We start from the raw sequence: 24,991 nt of genomic DNA on the forward strand, positions 1-24,991 counted from the left end.
AGTTCATGACCTTTCCTTTGCTGATTTGCCTTACCGAGTACTCAGAGAAACCTATTTTGCCTCCCTTTGTGTTGTAGGATTGATCTGAATCATACTGTTATTATTTGCTTGTAGTGCAGAAACCTTGTCTTTTGCCTGCGTTTCCATGTCTCTTTCACTTCTCGACTGTGAACTTTCTTTTTCCCCTATCATATTCGTCATTTGCTTCTAATCCTTGCATAACTCTCAGATTCTTTGACAAATAAAGTGGGCATATGTTAATAAAGTATCAATTTCTAGTCTGTGTGGAAATTGCTATTCAAAATAAACTTTAATCTGTTAACCTTTTAACCTTTTAATTTTTACAGTATGAATGTAAAGTTATCGCAGAAAAATCTCATCAGGAATGAAGAAGGCAAAAATATATCTTTTGTACAGAAAAACAAGATGAAAAGGGCATGTAAATGATAGCTATATCAACAAAGCTTCAGACTGTAAAATTGCCAGGGTGCAGTTTTCCCCTTGATTGGGGTGTGTGTGTGTGTGTGTGTGTGTGTGTGTGTGTGTGTAGATATATATGTGTATACACACACACACAGACACACTTACACACATATACATGCACATATGCATATATTATTGCAATCTGTGATTGCTTCCTCTGTAAAATCAGTTACAAACCTTGATGTATTTGACTTAAATAACTATAAAATATATATGCACTACATGAAACAACGTGTTCATTAATAGATGAAATTTTTTAATTAATTTTTTTAAACATACCATATATTGTATCACAATGTTGATGTGCCAAAATACTGTTATTGTCATGCAGAGTATAAGAATGCTTGAACAGTTTATAAGCTTAGTGAAATAAAATAAGAGGAAAGCCAAAAAAGAGAAAGAAAAAGAAAAATGGAAAGTTGGTAGATTCTCTTTTGCTTACTGTTGTGCCTTTTCATTTTCTAATCACAGCAGTATGAGTTATGGGTGCCCTGACATGTGGTTAGTTTCTATTTTAATGTTGTCTCAGAGAGCTTGGGGTATTTAAATTGATAATGAAAATGAACTTCCATAGAACATTTTCAAACCTGCATTACTAGAGAGAGTCCAAAAAGGAATTCTACTGGAGGTAAAAGTGATGAGCAGGAGAGGGTTATCAGCGTTAAATTGTTTTTAGTCTAAGTCTACAAGACTATATATAATTAAAAGAAGGCACCGTTGGGAAATTTACCTAGAATAAATATGTTATAGAGATACCAAAATGACCTTTAGCAGTGCCACAAGTGTTAAATGATATTGTCATTTGCAGTGCAGTAACCCATTGCTTTTGCACATGGAACACCCAAGAAACCCCAAACAGATCGACATGAAGTTTCTAATTCTCTTGGGTTCTGTAATCTGTTGGGTTCTACCAAGCAAACCACATTAGCTGGGCTGGGTCACGTGACTGACTGTCAGTGGAATGCCATCTGGGAAATGGATGAGCACATCTCTTTTTACGTATTCATATGTCCATTAGTGAACAGTTCGAGCCTGTTCCAGAATGTGCTGATATGGCATATACTGTGCATGTTAAAGATCTCGATAGCAGTTTTGTGCATATCTTTCCAACAATGGGAACCATTTAAGTGTGGTTTAAACATATTTTTAGTTAACTTTTTTCTCAATTTTTATTTTTGAAATTGATGACAATTGTCTGATACACAAGGGTGGAACTTTCTGCTTACTTTGGGTTTGTGTGTCTTTGTGTGTGTATGTGTGTGTGTTGGACTGAGTGAGAATGTACATGTAGAAATGTATGTGCATGTGCCCATGCTCTCGTAATATGTCAACTAGATATTTTTAAAACTGTTGCTGTCAGACTGAGATCTCCTATGCCAAACTTTAATCTGCTTTTACATTTTAAGGCTGAAAGTGTGAAGATCCTAAAAGGATTTCATATTGAATATATGTACACAATCTTAACTATAGTGGTGGTAAACATACTACTATAATTTATTATTCTATCTTCCAGATAATGTTATCCATTTAGAACAAATAAGGTATATTTTTAGAATCAACTTTGTAAGCACTATAAATCTTTAATAAGTTATAAGGTCTATGATGTGTTTACTTTGAAAATTGCTGTTAAAAGCAAGATGTATTAAATATATAACTATCATCTTGGTTAAGAGTCTTTTTTTCTTCCTCGTGCTAAATCTTAGAATCTAATACTGAGGATTAATTTAATAAAATTAACATGTATGGTTGAATTTACTAAGAAATAATAAAAGGAAACCAAGTCTGATGTTCCAGGAATTGAATGATTATCACTTGGGAATTCTCAAGCTATTTTCAGATCATCTAGAAAACAAGAAAAGATATTAATGGCAAAAAGTAAAATTGTTTTGCTATTTTGATAAGCATGTAAATATATTACATCCATTTTTTTGCAACGAAAGAAAGCGGTAGACATCTTTTAATATTGCCACATTGACAGCGCTTCCTTTTATTAAAGTTCTGGAAAGTGAATGCTTGAAAACAAACTATAAATTTTACGAAAGCACAGGAAAACAATTAAAATTAGCTAGCCAGAATCCTGCTAATACTTTTGTTAAAAAATTTATTTGTTTGCACTGAGCTATTTTACTTTAATCAAGGACACTGGAACCTCTTAGTGGTGCATACATTCACACGTCTTGTATTTTCTAGGTGGAATCCAGACTTGGTCATTATTAAATAGCTCTCTAATTATCTTGGCTCACTTGCCTGCCCAGTAAAATACAGTTGGCCCTTGAACAATGTGGGAGTAGGGGCTCTGACCCCTGCACAGTCCAAAATCTGTGTGTAACCTTTGACTCCCCCAAAACTTAACTACTCATAGCCTTACTGGTAACATAGTTGATTTGCCACATATTTTGTGTATGTATTGTATATTGTGTTCATATAATAAAGATGGAGAAAAGAAAATGTTAAGAAAATCATAAGGAAGAGAAAATACATTTACAGTACTGTACCACATTTATCGAAAAAAATCCACATATAAGTGGGCCTGTGAGGTTCAAACCCATGTTGTTCAAAGGTCAACTGTGTGTTCTTTGTAAGGTAATTCTTTCAGTGATGGTCTGTGTGTAGTGGAGTCCTAGCTTTGCATGTCTGGAAGAATCTGCTTCATTCTCCCAGAACAGTTTAGCAGGACTTAGATTTCTTGGTTCATAGTTCCCACCCCCTGCCCCCCAGCTCCCATTATGTTGAAGACTTTTAACTCATTGTTTATGCCATCTAATGTTGCAGATGGTAAATCTGCTATTAGTGTGATTCTCTTTCCTTTGTAGGTAATCTTGTTTTTTCTTTCCAGGAGCTTTTACACAGTATTTTATCCTCATCGTTACTCAGTTTCACTTTGACTTGTTTAGCTTTAGATTTGTTTTTACTTTTCTTGCTTGGTAATCAGTATGCACTTCATTCTGTGTGCTCACGTCTTCAATTCTGGGAAAATTTTCAAGTTGGCTGCATTTTGGAATCATATGGGAACTTGTAAAAGTATGCTGATGCCTGGTTCCCACCCCCAGAGACTCTAAAATAATTGGCCTGGGGTGTGCCCTGAACATGAGAATTTTCATAAATTCCCCAGGCGGTTTTAATGTGCAGCCCAGATTGCCAGTCATTGGTGTAGACGCGTATAAGATGAGGGGAATGTTTGAGGTGAAAGAGAGATCCTAACTTTGGGAAGGAAGGGTGAGGGACACATTGAGATACATTTTGGACTAAGTCATCTGAACTTGATGACTTGAGTGTGAAGGGTAAGGAAGAGAAGTGTGACTTAACATTTCTTTCTTGGAAAACTAGGTGGATGGTATTTCCATAAACCAGAGAGGAATGCAGAGAAGCAGGTGAGCGGGTAAAGTTAATGAGTTTGATCAGTTGAGGGTGGAGCTATGTCCAGGACATCTGGTAAAGAGGCATCATAAGCAATTGGACATTTGAGTCTGGGCTATTGGATGTAAATGAGGGAGCTTGTCTTTGTCATGTGTCCATGATCTTGGAAGCTGTGGAGGTGGATGAGATCCCCAAGGAGCATGTTACAGCAAACAGAGACGAGATCTGAGGCCTCCTGGCATGTTGGCAGAAGAGCTGGTGAAGGAGGTGGAGGGGTGTGGTCAGAAGTGGGAGGAGAAATAGAAGAGTGATGTGCTTGAAACCAGAGCAGAAGGCACTTCATGGCAGAGGGGAGCTGGTAGTATGGAGTGCAGTTGGAAGGAATTACTAACCTTAGAGATAAGGGAGATGTATCTGATTGTTTTATGTTGAAAAATGCTTTTCCTAACCTATTTTATCTTAACATTTAAAATATTTCATTGTATACCAATAGCTTACAAAATATATTTGGGACAAGTCTGATCATATACTAAGTCGTATATTAGGAGTGAGGGGAGCTGGGGTTACCTAGAGAACTTTGAGGGAATGGTGGAGATTTGGACAGCCTCTACAGGGACTGACTAGAGATGAAGAAAGAATTTCTAGAACATTTTGAGACCTTCAAGGACTCAGGTGAGGCTCGAGATGAGATTCTTGCAGTGGAGCCAATCAACATGGATGTGCCATGTCTTGGCGGCCGGAGAGGGGACTCAGTAGCCCAGGAGTTTAGGGCAATTGTGATGGGATAGATTGATTCTCGTTGGGAATTTATCGGAAGACATGGCACAAAGGCTATGTGAAAAATGAATGGAGGCTCCTAAAGAAATATCACGGGATCTTTTATCATGGGATCCAGGCAAATTGGGGGAAGGAAGTTGAATCAACAGTGCTGACCTAACAGTGTGAAAAAATGAGGTGAGCTAAAAGGACTGCATGCCCTGAGGTAAAAAACCCTTTATCACAAGAAGGATGAAGGCTTGGGGTTTGTAGTCAGGAATTTAGTGGAACATTTCCAGATCATGAGGTCCAAGGTGTGATCTAAACAGCTTTGTCTACATAGTTCACCAAAGTGGGTGGAGATGCACAGCAGTGGAGTGGAGACCCAAGGCCTGGGTGCCCAGCTGTTGCAGCAGTATTAGTGTTACCTGGAAGGACCTCAGAGGTCAGGTGGAAAGGCCGGTCTTATTTGTAGTCCTCCCAACCATTTGAATGAAATACTTTTCCAGATGCCTTGATTGGATTGGGATTTAAATAGAGTCCTTTCTCCCTTTATTTATTTATTTATTTTTAGGTTTTTTTTTTTTTTTTTCATCATCTGAAATTTCACCACAGGTTGTATAGGAGTATTTCTTTTTCCACTAATCCTATTCAGTCAGAGACATTTCCTCTTTACTTCAGGCCTTTTTTGGGGGGAGGGGGTGGATTGTTCTTATTATTTCTTTGTTCTCTGTTTTTCTTCTCTTCTCAAATTCCTCTATTCAAAAGATCTTTGACCTTTTGTTTCTGTTTTCTATATATCCCTTGGCTTTTCTCTGTTGTGCTACACTCTAGAAGAATTACTTAACTGGATCTTCCAGCTCTGTGTCCACTCAGCATTTAGCTGTCACTGGGTTTTTAATTTCAGTGATCACACTTTGAATTTCCAAGATCTTTATTTTATTTTATTTTTTTGTGGAAGTGTGTCATCATTCTTGTGTTTTCTCGGGATATTAATTATTCTACTTTTACAATTTTTTTAAAGATTTTATTTATTTATTTGAGACAGAGAGAATGAGAGAGAGAGAGCACATGAGAGCAGGGAGGGCCAGAGGGAGAAGCAGACTCCCCGCCGAGCAGGGAGCCCGATGCGGGACTCGATCCGGGGACTCCAAGATCATGACCTGAGCTGAAGGCAGTTGCTCAGCCAACTGAGCCCCCCAGGCGCCCTAATTATTCTACTTTTAAAGTTCTGAACTTTTCAGCCTGTACCAGCCTGTCTGTGGATGTGAGTGCTCCCCTGTTGGCCGTGGGTGCACTGCCGTGCTTCTGTGAACTTAGTCCTCACTCTTACCACTTTCCTCTGGGGCAGATACTGTGTTGTCTCTCTCTGGTCCAAGATGGGGGAGAAGTGTAGAGTCGGCCAAATGGCTGCTTCCACAAGAGCCTGCTTGAACCCATCGGGTCAGTTGGGTATTTTCATCTCTGAGAGTCAGCTACCTCTGACCAGAATGTCTCTGGTTTCATTTTTAGCAAGTCCCCTCCCTCAGGGTTTATGAGCTGTGGTTTCTCTTCATCTGTCTGCTCTCAATTGTTTTCTTGCTTTCAGGAGTTCCTTGTAGTGTCTGGTCCACGGAGGATACATCTTATTTGGCAGTATAGTTGTGGATTCCTTTTCTTTTTAATTTTTTGTTGTTGTTTCTAGGAATCTAGGATAGGAGAGAGAAGCTACAGCTTAAGTGGTCTGTCTCCCTGATTCAACTTTCGCCACTCCTTTTTTTATACCACGAAATCATGCCATCTGCCTGTTCCTTTGTCTTTATGTTTCAAAAACTCAATTTAGTTAGGAGCTGAGATAAATAGGTTAAGTCAGTGGCTTCTTGTTTGGCCTCAATAAAAATAAAAATTGAGATATTGAGATTATTTTTTCCTCTCGAAATACATTTAGTTTATTGAGTTCGTTGTGCCAGGGGGTTAAATATACTAGTATCTGTTCCTTTATGCCTCCCTTCTTTTTACCACTGATGAAATCTGTGAAGCCTGTCAGCTTTCTTTGTGATTTACAAGACAGACTTTTCCAGGGTACATCAACTGTTCTGAAGACAATGTTGTTAAGTATCAGATTTGGCAGATCAGATAGAGAATGATGTGCCTGGGAAAGAATGGGCTATTGATGAGCTTCGTGTCCAAACTATTGCCATATATGGGCAATTTATCCCTTTCACCGTTTCCCTGGCTGTGGACTCAGTGAGGATTTCATGAACAAGGGGCAGTTTTGATTCCAAATCGAAACCGTGCTCTGGTGCAAGTGCGTCCTTCTGTTCTGCTTTCATGGCAGGATTTGCAACTGCTAATCTTCCCGTGGCTTCCCCAAGGTGGGCTTTAAAAGTAATGAGCCCTTAGGAAGTATACTGCCATTTAAAAATAATCCTTTTTTATTACTGCTCTGACAACAATAAATTCACTCCGCACTACTGTGTCTCCATACGATTGTTGCGTTTGCAAGATTTGTCTCTTTCTTAGAAAAACACTTTTTAAGGAAACTTGTACAGAATGTGATCATGGACCGATTCATTGTGATGAGCAATTGAGGAGACAAAGGAAAGCAAGAACCCAAGTGCTGAATCTGTTTGTTTTAGAAGAAAAGTTTCTAAAATGCATTCCCTGGGAATTTCTGCCACTGAATGAAACTCATTTCTATTCCCTTCATAGTCATAACATGTCACTCCTAGATCTTCTGGGACTGTCTACCCAACCAAAGTATGACAGTAGCAGTTCTTTTTTGAAAAAAAAAACCTTCCTGCATTTACAAAAGCCTGAGATTTTCCAGCAGGACATTATAGAAAGACAAAGTGCTCCCCCATCATTTTAGGATCAGCTGGGCGCAGCTGCTGTGTGGAGTCTCTGCATATTGGCTTGGGGCGCCCGTAGACTGACATTCTGAAGATGAAGCTTAAAGATGGTTGTAAAGACAAGCCTTTGTGGAATTTCTGTGCCTCACACCTGGTGCGTGTCAGTGTCACGCCTGCCTAAGAGAAAGCAAGTCAGTATACGTTGAAGCTCATCTTTCTAGAATGTATGTAAAATTCATAATAAGGTTGAGTCAGGTTCAGCTTTTTTTTTTTTTTCTCCAGAAAGAATAAATCTGTGCTCCTTAAATGTTTGATAGTATTAGTTCTGGTTCTGGCTCCAACTAACTGTAACGGGGCTGGGATGTGTAATCCCTCCCCCGGAGGACAGAAGAACCACATACGGGTGATCACTGGTAGTGTCCGCCACCGTTGGTATAAAGCGTTTTCTGGCACTCTCTGCCCACTAGCATATTTTCCGTCCTAAGTGATTCATAGTGAGCACAACTAGGAGAAAATAAAAGACTTTTTTTTGGTGGTAAAATTAAAATTATAGTCTTTAAAATACATAACATATACACTTAGTATCCAAGTTCTAGAATGATGAGAAAGAAGGAACGCCTCACCTTTGCCTCTTCCTGTCATCTAAAAGAAGAAGTGACCAGGGCTGGAGGGTGGGGGCAGCGCCTGGGTGGCTCAGTTGGTTCAGCACCTGCCTTCAGCTCAGGTCGCCATCCAAGGATCCCGGAATCGAGTCCTGCATTGGGCTCCCTGCTCAGTGGGGAGTCTGCTTCTCCCTCTCCCCCTGCCCCTTTCCCCCACCCCCAACTCTGCTCTCTCTCTCTCTCAAATAAATAAATAAAATCTAAGAAGAAGAAGAAGTGAGGGGAAGGAAATGAATCAGGTGTTTGCGTTGTGCCTCCTGTGACCATCCCTACCACACCCTTCCAGATACGGACTGTTTTACACCTGCCAACGTCTGTTCTTTTGAAAGGCTGAGCGGGGTTTCAAACTCTGGTCTGACTTGGCTGTAGTGACCAAGGATCCTCCTCCTCACCAGGCCCTGCCAGGCCCTACAAGTGGTTTCCCATAAGTATTTCCAACAGATTTCTCTGGCCATCCCTTAGAGTGAGTGACTTGGCACTGGAAGCATTTCTGACTCGGAAGCAACCTCCATTTCATGGAAGCATATTAACCATAATTCTGGTTAATACGCTACTCCACTCTGGAACCTGGCCTATTTTAGAAAGCTGTTGTAAGTATTCTGAGAGAGCCCTAATGGCTTCAGCTCTCCATGATGCCTAGACATGGACCTTGAACCTCTCTTGATAATAGATATTCTACCACAGGCTCCTCAGGCACAGTCCCTTGTGAAAGTCTGACAGAATAGAAAGGTGATAAAATTTTTTAACAGGTTTAAAAAAAACAAATTTTTTTAACTTCTGACCTTTTAAAAAGTTCAGTCTGGGAGATGTCTGTGTGAATTATTAATGCTGGGTGGTATTGTTTTTGATGTGCCCCATAATACATGAGTACTGGCCTTGGGGCATCCGCGCAAATGGGGGGGGTTGTATAGACAATGTGTTCTGTCAGAGTAAGAACATGGTGTTAACCCACTAGCCAGGAAAGGCCTCTGAAGGGTGGGGACACAGGTACTGATGAGATGTGAAGGAAGGGTCAAACTCAGCTCCAGGAGGGGAGGGCATTTCTTGGTGGCGTGGTATGGACAGGAAAACAACATGGGCAGACAGGTGATGATTGTACTCTGGAGAATCCAAAGTCCAGTCTGGAAGTAGTGAAGATGGCAGGTAGAGGAAGTGGTGGGAGGTAGGATGTCAAACATGGGGATCGACTTCTCTTTGAGGGTTTAAATGACTCCCGTAAAGCCTGCAAACAGGGCATGCTTCTTGGGAAGAGTCCACAGCTGCCTGTGGGGGTTGTTCCAGAAGGCTTACAAGTTGAGACTGCCCCATCTGCCACAGTTCGTAGCATCCCCATTTTTTATCAAGTCACCATCATGATCAGACTTTTCTTGAAAAAGAATGTTCTGAGGCTAATTCAGGTATGATCCTGAGGTTTGGTAGAGTGAGTCAGGGAAAGAGCCAGCCTTGGGAATCCAACAAACCCAGGCTTGAACGCCGCATGAGTTCCTTATAGACTGGGACCCAGAGCTAGTCCCCCAAGCTTTCTAAACCCCAGTTTCCTCATCTATGAAATGGAGATACACTATCATCTTCTTTTGAGGCCTCTGAACATCAAATGCAATAATATGTAATGTAAACAGGCATCCAGTTAAATATTTGTTCCTCTCCTTTTTCCTCTTGTTCCCGCTTCAAAGTATGGGTACTGAGCCAGCACGTTAGCATTTCCTTTGCATTGAGATACTCTCCTAATGTTTCTGTCGAAATGAAATCATGCACAAATCCACTATGCCAACCAACCACCATCCACAGACTCACTTGTCAGGTTCCTTTCAGGGACCAGGTTCCTAAGGAAGTAGGGCAGGGAATGGCTCATTGTGATTATACTGAGTAATTGATTGTTGGGCTGGAGCTTTGGCCAGGTTAGGCTGGGGAGTGTCATCCACGGAGAGAAGCTCAGAGAAGGTGTCACAGAATGGCATGAGGCCACCAGCGGGAAGGAAGGATGTGGGAAATAGGAGATGGGTTTTGTCAGCATCTTATTTTTGCCTAGGGATGATGGCTCTGTCCTCGTACTTTACAGTGTCACCACTGTGAGACTGCAGTTTCCCCAAGAAGGAGTTACATTTTAATTAGCTATAGGTACCCGATTTCTGATATATCAGTTCTTTTCCCTGGGCCTCCTTGTTTCCAGTTTTTTGCTCATGTCCGCCACTTGCTACTCCTTTTTTGTGTATCAGAAGGAAACCACCAAGCAGCCTGGAAATCCTATTACCAGACCTCCAGATATTGTCGAGTTCTCCTCCACGGTTGCACAAATGCTGAAAAAGTGGTTCTCTTTCAACAGTGTCTTGTCAAAACTCCAGGCACAGTTTGTTTTTGACATTTGCTGCTACTGTTAAATAATAGTCTTGCTTCTGTCATAGCTAATGTTGACTTGAAGGCATTTGGAGGGCATTTCTCAACTCTAGCCTTAACAGTAAGACCTGGGTCTTGACAGATACTTTTTTAAAATTTTTTTTATTTTTTGCTTGCCCAAGGCAACTGAATGTAAGGGTTGCAACCTTTGCTTTCCTAACCTCAAGAAAATTTCAAATGGGCACGCACCACTTGAAACTTTAGATGAATTGTGTGCATGTTCTTGAACTCAGACATAAACACACACACACACACACACACACACACACACACACACACACACACACACACACACAAGCTGGAGTTCTTGAAGATTTGCCATTCTAGGAGTGATGTTTGAATCCATTAAATAGTATCTCATTTTAAGACCTCTTAAGTCCTGGCTCTTTTGCCTTGGTAAACCTTTCTCTGTTAGAATGTCATACTTAATTACAGGTCTCTTTAAAATCAATAAGCAGTTTTATTGTTTCTGTATTTGCAATGGCGCGAGCCCTTGAGCACTGCCCAGCTAAACAGCATGCACTGCGTGCCATCTGTCAGAATCTGGGCTCTTAACACGTAGCACTTTCTTCTCTGGCTATATCCCTTAGAAATTTAATTTATGCTCTCTTCCCCACTTCAGTGAGAAGGCATCTCTTGCATTTTACCCAGAATGTCTTCTAGACAAATGTGTAGAGACCTTTTAAGGGCATTGCAATTTCTGAAATGTTCACCATTTGTGAGATAATAGAGGGGAGGCTAAGACAAAAAAAATTGGGCAGAGCAAGTGAAAATTGTACAAGAATTCTGTGGAATTGCGTGGGAGTTGGCATTGATTGTATGTGAAGAGGCCAAGAAATGCACAGTTGGTTTCAGAGTAAATACCAAAGGAATGGTTAATTAGACTGTTCTGTTTTGCAGTTTCAGAAAAATAGAAGTATACCAATCAATCATTAGCATTTTCAATAAGTAAGGCAGATTGGGTCTGGAGCTGTTATGTGGAACAGTAGACCGTAAACCCAATGGAGAGGTGTCCATCATGCCCTGTGGCACACCTTTCTTTGACGACCCCTATGTCACAAAATGCATCCTCAAATTTTGAGAAATAACTTTTAGAGATTTCCAAAATTACAAGCGCTGAGCCTGTGAATTATCATACCATTATATCACCTCACTCTCTCTTTTTATCCTGATGCTGATATTTGTCTGGGAGACTAGGTTTAAATGGCAGTGGTTTTTCCTCTGAAAAGAATATGGGCTCATTTGAAATCAGGGTATAATTACCCCATGATGATTCATAGGCCTCACGTGGCCACCGAACTGAATTCTAAGATGCACAGAGAAGAATAGTATAGCCAGAGGGGACCCTAACATTCATCTAGGACAAATACAGTTAGGACGGTCTGGTCTTGGCATTTTGCAAACGAAGAAGCGCAACTCACATTGCTTAAGTGCTTGTTCCAGGTCACATGGCCAGCTCGTAGCAGAATGAGACATTTCAGTAGCGTTAAGAGGGCAATAACATTTCAATTAATGAAAAGCGTAGATTTGATTTTATAACTCTGGCAGATTTATGGCGGTGTTGACAACTGGTAGGAAATGGGCATTCGTGAGTTGTAAATGTTGTTGTTATGACGGGCAAGTATTTGTTACCTTAAGTAATAGTTGGTAAATAAGACCGAGTATCAGTTATATGCTTTATATTTACCACCTCATTTACTCCATTAAGGCTATGAGGTCAGTATTATCTATAAAGATGTAAGATCAGTCCTTTATATGTGAAGCAACAGAAGCCTCCAGAGGTCATAATCTGCCAGTGTCACACAAGTAGACTCTACGGCCAGAGACAGAGCCCAAGCGCTCATTCTTCTCAGGATGCCTCTGGACTGCTTGTGATTCAACACAGGTGTATGTATGTTGGTGGGAAATGCAATGTTAGACGTGGAACTTAAACGTGTATGAAAGTCATGTCCTTGCCCTTCCTAAACAAATTTAAATTTTAATTGGAATAATGAACAACATCAATGGTACAATTCTTGGCTAGGAAATGATTTCTGAGCCTGAGATTTATTATTTTTTGATGAAATAAGTTAGAGGTCTTGAAAGAAGAGGTGTGGGAAAAGATTATATGAATCATGATGTATTAAAGTGGAGATATTTTTAAATCAAAGAATTAAGTTAAATATTCTCATAATGAAGAAATAGGATGTAATGCACTTCTTACCAGATACATTTTCATTTATGACTTAAATCTGAGCTTTCAAGCTACTCTGTTGTCTTCAATTTTAAAATTAAAGTTGACATATTGAAAACATTTTCAAAGTTGTTGGTACATCCACAAGAGAATAATGACAAGATGGACCCGTCATTTTCTAAATTTCCATTAGACTTGCATATGAAAAAGCGTCACAAGCATTATTTGTGAAGTTGGAAGTGATTTTTGCATGTTATCCCCTATATTTTTGACATTCATGACCTTAATGAAGACAGGGAAAAAAATATGATTAGGGCTATTGTCAGATCAAGGACTCAATTTTACTATAAATTCAAGAAGGTAATTACTTCCTCTCCCTCTGCCCCACCTTTAGCTCTGCAAAGGATAGCCCTACATACCGCTTTAAACTACTCCTTCCTGAGCATGCCCTTCCTAACTAAGCCAATGGGGAAACTAGAACTGCAAGGTCATGGTGATGAACGGGGTTGGCTGGGCGGGGAATCCAGGGCTGATGGCTATATCAGTTGGGACTTTGGGGGTTATGCTTGACAGAATACCTGATCCAAAATGACTTAGGCAAGCAAGAAAGTTATTGGCTCATGAAACTGGCTTCACATATAATTGGGATTCAGGTTTCCAAAATTGGCATCAGGATGTAGCTGCTTCTGTCCCTTTGGTCTACTGCTGTGTCGCCATTAGTCTTGGGCTTCCTAGAGGCAGGATGGTGTTGGCAGTGCCAGCCTCGTGTCCTCTCCCACTCACAAGCCATCTCTCAGAAACCTCAGCAAAGGTCTCAATGTATCTTGTTGGCTCTGGTCAAGTCAAGCGTCCACTGCCAGACCAATTCCCAAGGCTGGTTCTCCACAGAAAAAATGGGACATGATGATAAAAATAAGGTAAATGTAAAAAAAAGAAAAACAAAACCCAAAATACCAACACCAACCAAAAACAAAAACAAGTGTCCTGTATCAGAGCCATAAAGTCATAATGAAACAGAAGCTGGAAAAGCAAGAGAAAGGAGCTAGTTGCCGAGAGAGACAATAGGAAATGAGAGAAGAGAGGAAAACCATTTGTTATCTTTCTACTCCTCGTGAAACCTACATGTTCCTTCCAATAAACTCTTCAAAAAGGATTTAAATTGGTTTTCCGTTCTTTGTAACTAAGTAACCATGACTAAGATAGTTTGCTACTGTTCCCTTCACTGATTAAGGCTGGATTCCAGGTAATACATAAGCTATAGATGCCCGGCAGATAACTTGTGTCCTTCATGGGAAGAGAAGACCGCCCACCAAACAGATTATCCAGATTACTGGAAGTCATCAGATGTATGGTTTGAACTAAATGAACTTGGAGCCCCCCATGAAACCTGAAGTTCTGAGGTGCTCAGAAAACACCTACACTCAGTTTCATGCAAAACTCACCCTTTTCAACCCCTTTCCCACTTTTGCCAGATACATTTTAATTTATTACTTAAATTTGAAGCAAGGAAGAAAGTTCCCAGCTCAACTTTCTTACTTGGTTCAGCAGAGGAGACTCCTGATAATCCATGTGTCAAAGCATGAATTGGCCACACTTCCTTTTAAATAGGATGTTCTTTTGCAAACAAGAACGTTTAGGTCAGTGAGGCTGGAGACCCCCACCGATGTGATTCCCTAGAATCTGAGCCAGACCAACTCAACCATTTCAGTCTCTCGTTTGAAAGGAAAACAAGGCAAACTGAGAAAAGAGAGTCTAGAACCTCTCCCAAGGAAACCATCCTACATTTTTAGCCATTCTCCTCTTCATTTGGCATCTACCAAATGTGAGGTTAACAAGGCTTGAGAGATTGATTTGCACTTGAGGATGAGAGGAATGCATTTTATTCAGTTTCTGCTGCAAGCCCTGAAGCAGGCAGGTTGTGGGACTACCTTTGGACAAATCTTTTCATGATGTCATGATTCAAGAGAAAGATCACAGTTTCCCAGAGATTCTGTGCTAGTAGAGGACAGGTTGTCAGGGCTGCTTGTCCATCCCATCTTGCTGGCTCACCATGAATGGATCCAGGTGGAACACCACCAGCTCCAGCATCGGAATCAGGTTCCCTAGCCTGTCTCTAGAAGCTTCTGTGGAGTTGTACAGGGGTACCACCTGTAGTCATATGGCTCAGGTCCCTGTCATATTCAGCTAAACAACTTTGATTTTTGGCAAGCCAAATAATTCCACTAGTATAGGATGTCTTTATACTTTCAGAATGAAATTGTCTTATTTTGCCAAACCATTATGTCCTTTCTTAGTAAAGTTGATACACTGGGTCAGTCTGCCCTCCCCTTTGTCCTAAACCCCTTTCTCTCTTCATAATTACTGGAATACATATGGAATGGAGCAAAACAAAACACAAATTTTGCCCTCCGAAGCCAAACTATGTAGGGAAATGTTACGTCACTCTTGGCAACTGAGAGCTGGACTTGAAGATAATACAAGAAACTCACCATTTCTGTGTTGTTTTTTAATGATCCTCCTCTCCCCTGTGGGTTGATTAGTGTGTCTTTCCATGGGCTGTCTTCAGTTCTTGTCCTGGGAAAGTGCCAAGCCTCACACCCACAACCTATAAATGAAGAAGGAAGGTCATGCACACGGGAGTTGTAGAGTGCAAGAGATATCTGTCAAAAACACAAGTCCTCTCACCTAGAGCCTTTATCCCTTGTAGAACCTTAGTTTTTTGTTATTTTATATATCCTAATCATATTAAAAGTGAATTTATTTTACACTGAATTATTTGTTCAGAAATCAAAAGTATACATCATTCAGGTAGCATTCGATTGAAAACCTCTTTCTTTGCATCTGCTGTGGTCTTAGCTCTGCAGTGCTATGACATGAGGCAGGCAGGAGTTGCTGTCAAAGGATTAGTCCATATCATCCAGCAAATTACACCCTCTTTCTAGGACAAAATACTGCTTCTCTGCACATGAGGATTAGTGCTGTATGGTGGGAAGGCTCTGGATCAAGGTCCAAACCTCACGGATCTCGGTTTAGCTCTGCTAGTAGTTTGTCGGCTGACACAACAACTTTGAGTCTGTTTCCTCACAGAATGAAGCCACTGGATGGGCCGGTCTCTGAAAGAGGCAACAGAGCAGAGTGACTAACGTTGGAGTCCCGGCTCTGCCCTCACTCTTGGATTCAACTTGAGGAAGTTATTTTACCTCCACTTGCCTTGTTGTTGTTGTTGAATCTGTAAAATGGGGATGCCATGAGTTGATGCGAGGATTAAACAGCCTCAGACATACAGAGTGCCTAGAAGAGAGCTTGGCTCAGAGTCAGTGCTCAAATGGTATTATCAGGAACATCACCAACTAAAATCCCTCCAAGCCATCAATAGGACCTTGTCCTACCCACCATAGAAATGTAAAAGAGGACTCGATTTTTTTTAACTTGATGTGGGGAGAAAAAAAATCCATATATGAAAAAATTAGGAGGGGTGTCTGGGTGGCTTCGTCGATTAAGCGTCCAAGTCTTTTTAAAAAATATTGTATTTATTTATTTATTTATTTATTTATTTATTTATTTATTTAGAGAACATGAACAGAGGGAGGGGGAGAGAATCCGCTGAGCATGGAGGTGGTCATGGGGCCCGATCTCATGACCCTGAGATCATGACCTGAGCTGAAATCAAGAGTCGGACCCTTAACTGACTGAGCCATCTAGGTGCCCTGTGTGTCTGACTCTTGATCTTGGGTCAGGTCTTGATCTCATGGTCGTGAGTTTGAGCCCTGCATGGGGCTCCATGCTGGGCATGGAGCCTACTTAAAAAAAAATTAGGAAACAATACAAAATTATCTGATTAAGTGAAAGATAGATTCTCCTGTCAAGTAGTATCAATAAAAGTTAGAAAATACAGACCTTGGTCAATCTTGGGGGGCCCTTTTCTTTATGGCAAGAGTGATTTTATCTTCTCCCCTCTGGCAACCATCAGCTTCTCTGTATTTATGGATCTGTTGCTGTTTTTGTTTGTTTGTTCATTTGTTTCATTTTTAAGATTCCACATACAAGTGAAATCATATGGTATTTACCTTTCTCTGTCTGATTTATATTACTTAGTATCATAACCTCTAGCTCCGTCCATGTTATTGCAAATGGCAAGATCTCATTCTTTTCTATGGCTAATATTCTATTATACATATGTGTGTATATGTTGGTATACATATTATACACACACACACAACACACACACACTACATACATATATCACATCTTCATTCATTCATCTGTCAGTGGACACTTGGGCTGCTTCCATATCTTGACTTTTGTAAATAACACTGCAGTAAACGTAGGGGTGCATATATCTTTTCAAATTAGTGTTTGACAAGAATGATTTTCGGGTGGAGATGATCTAACAGACTTCTCCAACAGACCTTATGATTTTTTCATACCCACTCTTCCCCTGGAACTGGCTCCTCCCCAGGCTTTCCACATCTCAGGAAGAGCAACATTCTCTCAGATCAGTTGGACCAAAAATGAACAAGGATACAAAAGACTTAAGTAACCGAATCATAAAGGTAGATATGATCAATATATATCAAACTATGTGCCCCAAAGGTAGAGAACATATTTTTGCTTTGTGTGTCTGTGGAATGGCTATACTAATTGGCCATACCACTGATCACCACAAATGAAATCACAGTAAGTTTCAAAAAGCAGAGGTAATGTGGACATTTTCTATTCACAATGCAGTAAAATTTAAAATTGATAAAAAATCAGAATTTTAAGAAAGTTGTCATTTAAACAACTTTTGAGTCAAAGGAAAAGTACAGATTAAAACTGCAGAATTTCTATAACCCAATAATAATGAAAATACTACTACTTACTAGATTTTGAATCTAAAGGATTGAACTAAAGCAGCACACATGGGAGATGTCGTAGCCTATACAAGGAATATTTATTTAAATATAAAAGGGATGAAATAGAAGGAATTAAGAATCAACTCAAAAAAGTTAGGAAAAAAAGGACAACAAAATAAACCAGAGGAAAGCAGAAGAATTAAAATAAGAATTAATGAGGTAGATAATGGGGGAAAACACAGTGAATAAGTGAATACCTGGATCACTGAGGCAAAATCAGTAAAACAGATAAGCCTTCTCAGACATCAAGGAAGAAAGAACAAAGGCAAAACAAACAAAAACGACAAGAAAACTGCAGAAAGCAAGGAAATTTTAAAAACAATTTTATGCAAATTTATCTAAATTTGCAAATTTGAAAGAAGTGGATACGTTTCCAGGAGAATATAATTTACTGAAACCAACTCCAGAACATCTAAATAAGTCAATTTTCATAGAAAATACTAGGTAGTGTTATAAAGGAATTAATATTTAAAAAGCACCAGAGCTAGAAGTTTCCTGGGCAAATTTAGCCAAACGTTTAAAGGATGGATGGTTCCAACACCATTTAAATTGTTCCAGAGCAGAGATAAAGAAGGGCAACTTTTTTTTAACCCTGCTAGGATAACATCAGTAACAAAGGCTATAGAAAAAAATAAATAAATAAATGAATCTCATACATGAATATTGATGCATAAATCCTAAATAAAATATTAGCAATCAGAATGCAGCAGCATACAAAAAGAATAATTCTTCACAACCAAGTGCAGCTTATTCTAAAAATGCAAGGACAGTTCATCAAAATAAATCTGAGGAGAAAAATCATATCATCATTTCTGTAGATGCGGAAGATGCATTTTTGAGAATCCAAACTCACATAAAAAACCCTGGGAGGACAGATCAGAAATTGTTGAAACCCGTGACTCATGGGGCAGAGAACAGGGGTACAGAATGGGGCAGATATAGGCATGAGTGGGGGACCAGGTTCTCAATGTGTATCTTTTTATATCATTTTCATTTTTGGACTATGGGATCCTTTTACCTGTTCAAAAAATGAAATTCTCGATGGATGTTAAATATTATTATCTAGTTACCATTGTATTCTGTGCCAGGAACTTTGAACTGTGTTCTTGTTGAAAAACTAAGCTTCAAGTGAATTACAGACAAGAGCAACACTATGTGTTGGGTCGGAGTTAACTAAATAAAAACCAAATGTGCTGGTTACCTCCCTTCTAGAAAGAAGAGCTCTCTTGGCTCCATCTTGACCACAGGGTGGAGGCTAACCCTGGACTAACCTGAACCAGAGACTGATACACAAGAGCCGCTGACCCGCATCTGCAACAACTCGGCCATCCACATCCAGGTCTTCAGGGTTACACCCAAGTAATGCAAATGAGGATGGCCACTTTCTCCGCCCACCCCCACATAAGTAGGCTCAGAGGCCCTTCTTGTACTGAGTACAGTCATGGACCACCTACCAGAGCCGCGTAAGAAAAAGCCTGTTCCCTCATAGCCCAGGGGACTCTGAATTGAGAGGGAGAGTATTGTCTCTTGTTGGGCCCAAGCAGTGGGTCTTCCCGAGTCTTTGTGGTCTGTAACCATTGTCCTAGACAATAAAAACTACCAAGTTGTGTTAGTAAAAACAACAACAAAAAAAAAACACACACACAAACAACACAGCACAAACAACCCACTATGGACTTTGATAAGTCATGTATTACGTCCCAAGTCCACAATGCTGATGTGACTTTGTCATTTGATATGGGAGGAAAACAAAACCAGAAGTGATACGCTCCAGTCATGGTGGCAGAGCTCTGGCCTCCGATACGTCTTCCTCAAAAACAAACTGTGAAGTGGTTAAATGGGCAGTGTCGGCCAGGACTACTTGAAGGGTCCTGACATTGTCCTTAGACACCGACTCCACTGCGTTTATTGGGGACCTGCCCTGTGCCAGCTTCAGGGACACAGAACTCAACATCTCCCCACTTGCCTCCAGAGGGCTCAGACTGGAGAGGGACACATGAGCTGGGGCCACCTGTTAGTGTCTGCTTCTCCAGACGTGAGCAACAGGTACAGAGGAATCCTACTGGAAAGCTCCGCCACCCAGCCAGGGCCTTCAGGCCAGGCAAGCCTGCCCAAGTTTTCAGGGGTGAGTTGAAGTTTGCAAGATGCAGAGGTGCCAAGAAGTGGTGAAAGCCACACCTCTGCCCAAAAGCCCCTCCGTCTGCTCCACGGACCACTCTCATTGCTCAAGTCGCCCCCACAGAGGCAGTTCGGGCAAGGGCACTCTCTGTTCCTCTCCGTCTCATACTGGTGCGGTTGATTATGTTTGCCACTGTATCCCTAGGACCTAGCCCAATGCTTGGCATTCCATGGGTGCTTGGTAAATACTTGGCAAGTGAGCAAAGGGTTTTTAAGCTGTGTTCTTCAAAGAAAACTGGCCAGGAATGTTTGCATCATGTGTTCCATTTCTTTATTTTTTAAAAGTTCATTTGAGAGAGAGAGAGAGCAGGAGCCAGGTGAGGGGCAAAGAGAGTAGACTCCCCGCTGAGCAGGGAGCCCGATGCGGGGCTCCATGAGGGGCTTGACCCCAGGACCTGGAGATCATGACCTGAGCCCAAGGCAGGCACTTAACTGACTGAGCCACCCATTTCTTTGGGTAAACCTCCATGACAAACACGAAAACCCATTCAGGTGCTTGTTCTTTTCTGAAAGAACCTGTCAGGACTGATTGAGGGCCCGGTAACAGCTTGTTAATACTGGGCTAGGGAACAGTAATCCCCTGACCTGAGTCCACTTAACCCTGTTCCCTGTGCTCTGCCCCCTTCCCTCTCCTTCCAGCACACAGCTCCTCTCTCCCTAGGAATCCTAGCAAGGAAATCACGTCTTTTAGATGCAAATACATTTTAAAGGGCTGCCTAAAGCCTGTGTCCCCCCTTGGCGGGTAGTACACAGACGTCCCGCTGCTACTTATTGTTTATTGTGTGATCCTCAGCTGCTCACTTCAAACCCTAGTTTCTCCCTCTGTAAAAGAGAAATGTCACTCCTACTCTGTTTATTGGCCATGTTTGTGAAACTCCCAACGGAACACCTGGGACATAATAGATGCTCAATAAACAGGAGCTGAGAACAGTTGCTATCATTATTGGTGACGGCAATGGTGGGTTTATCGGTTTATTTATCAGTCCCAGCACATTACAAATACCCATCAGCAGAGCCTGCTCCTTATCCTATTACGCGTGCGTGTGCAGGGAACAGTGACGAGAAGACGAAGATATTGAGAAAGTCATTAAACAGTTCTGCGTGAGTGGGGCAGTGAAGTGTGAAATCTTGGCAAAGGGAGACTGGGTACAAATAAGACTGAAAACAAGGCCTTTTCGAACCACAGGGACAAACACGGTCTTTAGATACACTGAAGCCTGGGTTTAAGTACCCAGAACTCCATCAAAATAGATTCTTGGTGTCTGACCTAACTCATTTGCCCTCCAACTTGCCTGGACCCTTGGGCAGATGCTCACTTCTTTCCCTCCTTCCCCTCAGCTCACTCTTGGTCTGTCATCTCCGGGCTCGGCTTCCTGTGCCCTTCCCGGGTCTTCCTCCTCAGGTGCTGGTGCGTGCCGCCCTGACCCACCCCGTCATGCAGGCCAGGACCCCATAGTTGCTTTCAATTTCTCTTCTGCTTTCTCTGTCGTCGTTTGTTTGCTGTATGTGAACAGTCCTCACACTTTCCGTCCCCTCTGGCACATTCCACGTGCAGTCACCAGGGATGGACCTCTGTGGTGGCCCCCCAACTGCCTCTCCGCCCTCAGCAGTCGCCCACACCCACCGCTCCCAGTTAGCCCTTCACAGTGTAGTCAGAACGAGCCTTCCAGTGCAGTCACTGCTGCCCTCAGAGGACAGTCTGTCTCCTTAGCATGGCGCCCAAGGCCTTCAGGACCCGCTCCTGCCCACCTCTCCACACCTGACCCCTCCCACACTGAAGGGCAGAAGCTCTGCTCTCACCCAACCCTCAGGGTCTTCAGTCGGACGCTCCTCTTGCCTCTCCCCACCTCCTCACCAGAATTCAGCTCAGGGACCATCTCCTCCAGGAAGCCTTTGCGGACTGTCACCTGTCCTCACTCAACTTAATTCACAGTATTGACATCGTAGTATGGTTGCCTCTCAGCTGTCCATCTGCCTGTAGGGGACAGTGGTGAAGAGTGGGTCATCTGGAGCCAACCCACCTGGGTTCACAACCGGGCGCTCCCACCTATCAGCTGTGGGGCCTTGCACAAGTTTTCACACACCCCTCCACACACACACACACACACACACACACACACACACATACACCGTTGCTTCAGCCCCCCACCCGCAAACTGAGAGGGACCACGGCACCTGCTTCTCAGGTTGTCGTGAGGGTAAAACAATTCATACACCTAGAGCACTGGGAATGGAGGTGGCACATTATAAGCCCTGCATGAGCGTGAATTATTATTGTTAGATCACCTTGAGGGCAGGGCTCTGTTTTATTCACCTGCTGAGCCCCTGGCACTGAATTCATAAACAGTAATAGCACTAACATTGATGAGCAGAACAACGGGTGTTTGTAGAGATAGCCCTGCATACAGCCTAGAAAATGTCTACATATACCCTATCTCATTTAGTCCTCAGCACCCTGCTGTCAGATACCTAAGGACTAGCCCCATTTCCCAGGTGAAGAGACTAAGGCACAGAGAGTACTGGATTGGTCCAACCAGTTGGAGGAGCAAACAGTACAGATGGTGTTCAAACTGGCCCTTCTGACATCAGTACACATGCGTTTGGAATTTGGGGACTTCAGTCGCTGAGACTGGGTCAGCATCTTCTCCTTGTCCAGATTTTGGGTCTGGCAAATTCCTGCTTGTACTTAACTCCCAGCTTCAAAGTCACTGCCCCTGGGGAGCCTGGCTGGCCCTTCCAGGACCCCTGGACTCTGCAGTTGAAGCCACCACGTGGCATTTCTCTCTGTCTCTCTCCCTTTTTCTGATATCTCTTCTACTCTGTGAGCTCTCTAGAGACAAGGGCCACTCAGGATCCATCTCAGTATCTCCCAGGCCTAGCACGGCACTGGCAGGTGAAGGCACAGGACCCAAACCGAACAAACTGTGGTTCCTTTGGTGGGTGATGGGCTCACAGAGTGGCAAGTGACACGGGCCATCGGCAGAGGAGCGCTGTGTGGGCGGCCAGTGGCCAGGCCTCCTGGCTCCTGCCTGGTCCCACTGTTGAAGTTCCTGGGCATTGTTCCTCACTTCTTCCCTGGGACTCTCAACCCTTCCCCATGGGGGCCACAATAGCACCTCTGCTGGAAAGCTAGGCACAGCTCCTCCCTCCAGCTTTCCAGCACCCATCTCGACCTCCATCTCCAAACCAAGGTCCTCAGAGTCTGAGGTGGTTTCGCTGTAGGGAGCCAGGAGTGGCTGCAAGTGTAATGACTCCACCCCCCAGCTTGACAAAAGGGGAAGAAAAAAAAAAGAGAAAGGCTAAAGGCTGCCAACCACTTTTTGAGCCTTCATGATAGGTGTATACCCCGAAACTCTATGGTATGGATTGATATAAGGCAAGAACAGTGCCTTGTATTCAAAATACCCATATCTTCTCCCCAAAGTCTGGCCCTCCACAGAATACCAGTCTCATTGACCTCAGCCAGGAGCTGTGCACCCTGTCCAATCGTGAGGAAAATGTGTGGCAAGGCTCTGGACCATGAACAAGGCACCGGCTCTTTCTGAAATGGTCAGAGCCCGTTAGCAATGGATACTGCAGTGAAGAGTTCAGTTTTCAGGGCTAACCACTGTGGAAGGACAGATGATTTTAAGCAGGTTGGGAAGTTTATTCACTAACCTTTCGAGCCTTGACTGGCCTGCCAAAGTTGCCCATGTCGCTGAGCTCTGCCTTGAATTATTTCTATGGTTCCCACATCTTTGAGAAACTCCTCGAGATTCAGATCTTGAGTTATGTTGGTTCAGGTCCTCTAAGAAGCAGACACCAACACAGTGTTACACATGCATGAAAGAGATTTATTGGGGGGGGGGGGGGAATGCCTGTGAAGGAAGAAAAGCCAGAGTCTTCAGACAGAGATACAGGTCTGACATCTCTGAAACGAGGTAGGAGGAAGAGAGAGTGGGCAGCAGGAGTGTTGGGCCGCAGGGCCGTCCTCAGAAAGTCTCAACCAGACCAATGAGGAATCCTCAAGCCAAAGGTGTTTTGAAACTCCCGTGTCTGTAGGAATGGGCCTGCATGAACGCCTTGGCTATGTTCAGCCTTTGGCTGGAGCGGCCCGGGGGAAGTATGGCAGGAACACGAGGGTGAATCAGAAGGGCAGCAGCTGGAGCTGTCAGTCAATTACGTTTCCCAGAGCTGGAGATCTGGGCACAGTTTCTTCCCCATCAGCCCCCTGGGTGGGGGCATCCGATGATCTCTCGCAGATCGTCGAAAGCCTCTTAGCCACTGGTCAGCTTTCTGTGTTGGGTACATGGATCCAACCTTCTTATTCCTTCTGGGATCTCCCACTCCAAATAAGGAGGGTTGACAGGATCTTGGAAGTCCAAAAATGATAAATATCCAGCATAAAAAGAACTTTGTGAAAGGTGTTGTAATTCTTCCCACACCAAAAAAAAAAAAAGTTTCTTAGCCAAAAGAGTTCAGAAAACACCTGTTTTTAAACAGTGTTAAACAGATTTCCAGGATTTCTTACAGCTCTTACCAGGTTGATATATATCTTGAGTCTTCAAGGGAACAAAATAGCGTGTAGAGTTTGTCAAATTTATATGACCATTGACTGCCCTTCCACCTCCAAATTTTATGATATTTTTTAGAGTATCTTATGAGACATGCTCTTGGAAATGCTGAACACACTGTGTATCTCCTGTGTATCCCTCCAGAGCCACTCCCCAGCCTTCCCCACCCTGCTCTGTGCCCACGAGGCTGACCTTCCTGGACAGTGGCCCTCCCTTGTGCTTTGTCAAGCTTGTCCAAAGTAGAACTTTGGGATGATGGAGATACTCTGCGTCTGTGCTGTCCTGTAGGGAGAGCCATTAGCCATATATGGCTATTGAGCACTTGAACTGTGGCTAATAGGACAAAGGACCTGAATTTTAAATTTTAATTAGTTTAAATAGCTACATATACCTAGTGGCTCCTGTCCTAGACAGCAGGGTTCTAGATTTTGGCTTGGGTTTGACCAATAAGAAGCACCAGTGGGAGACGCGGGGGTAGAAGGAGAATAAAAAAGTTATTGATTTCCCTGGCCCCCTCCTGGTGCGGGTTGGCCGAATCTTCTAACAAAAGTCTCAGCTCTGGTCAGACAGCCCTTTATTCTGACACCAGTTCCAGTGTGTGTGGGTTTTTTTCCCCACACAAAGCAATTCTCCAACAATTCAGCTGAATTCTGACTATTTTCTGGAGATAGCGATGGATCCCCCAGGTTAAGGGCACAGGCCTATGAGA

At 42.5% G+C, this 24,991-nt stretch overlaps 1 protein-coding gene across 9 annotated transcripts in view; it reads left to right on the top strand.

The window, feature by feature from the left end:
- The window catches only part of INSIG2 (insulin induced gene 2), a 61,951-nt gene that overhangs the window by 18,132 nt on the left and 18,828 nt on the right, over positions 1-24,991 (top strand). For 2 of the 9 annotated variants that reach the window (XM_025857309.1, XM_025857324.1), the window contains one exon: positions 18,764-20,659. The exons of 6 other annotated variants lie outside the window; for them this stretch is intronic. In XM_025857309.1, coding sequence (XP_025713094.1) covers positions 18,764-18,826 — 63 coding nt within the window. In that variant the 3' untranslated portion in view covers positions 18,827-20,659. Of the gene's footprint in view, positions 1-347; positions 13,810-18,763; positions 20,660-24,991 lie in introns of those variants that run through there. One more of the 9 variants, XM_025857315.2, reaches the window with a different exon arrangement.

Source organism: Callorhinus ursinus, unplaced genomic scaffold, assembly GCF_003265705.2.
Source record: "Callorhinus ursinus isolate GAN/ISIS: 27379988/994484 unplaced genomic scaffold, GSC_fseal_2.0 scaffold2, whole genome shotgun sequence".
NCBI classification, from domain to species: Eukaryota; Metazoa; Chordata; class Mammalia; order Carnivora; family Otariidae; genus Callorhinus; species Callorhinus ursinus.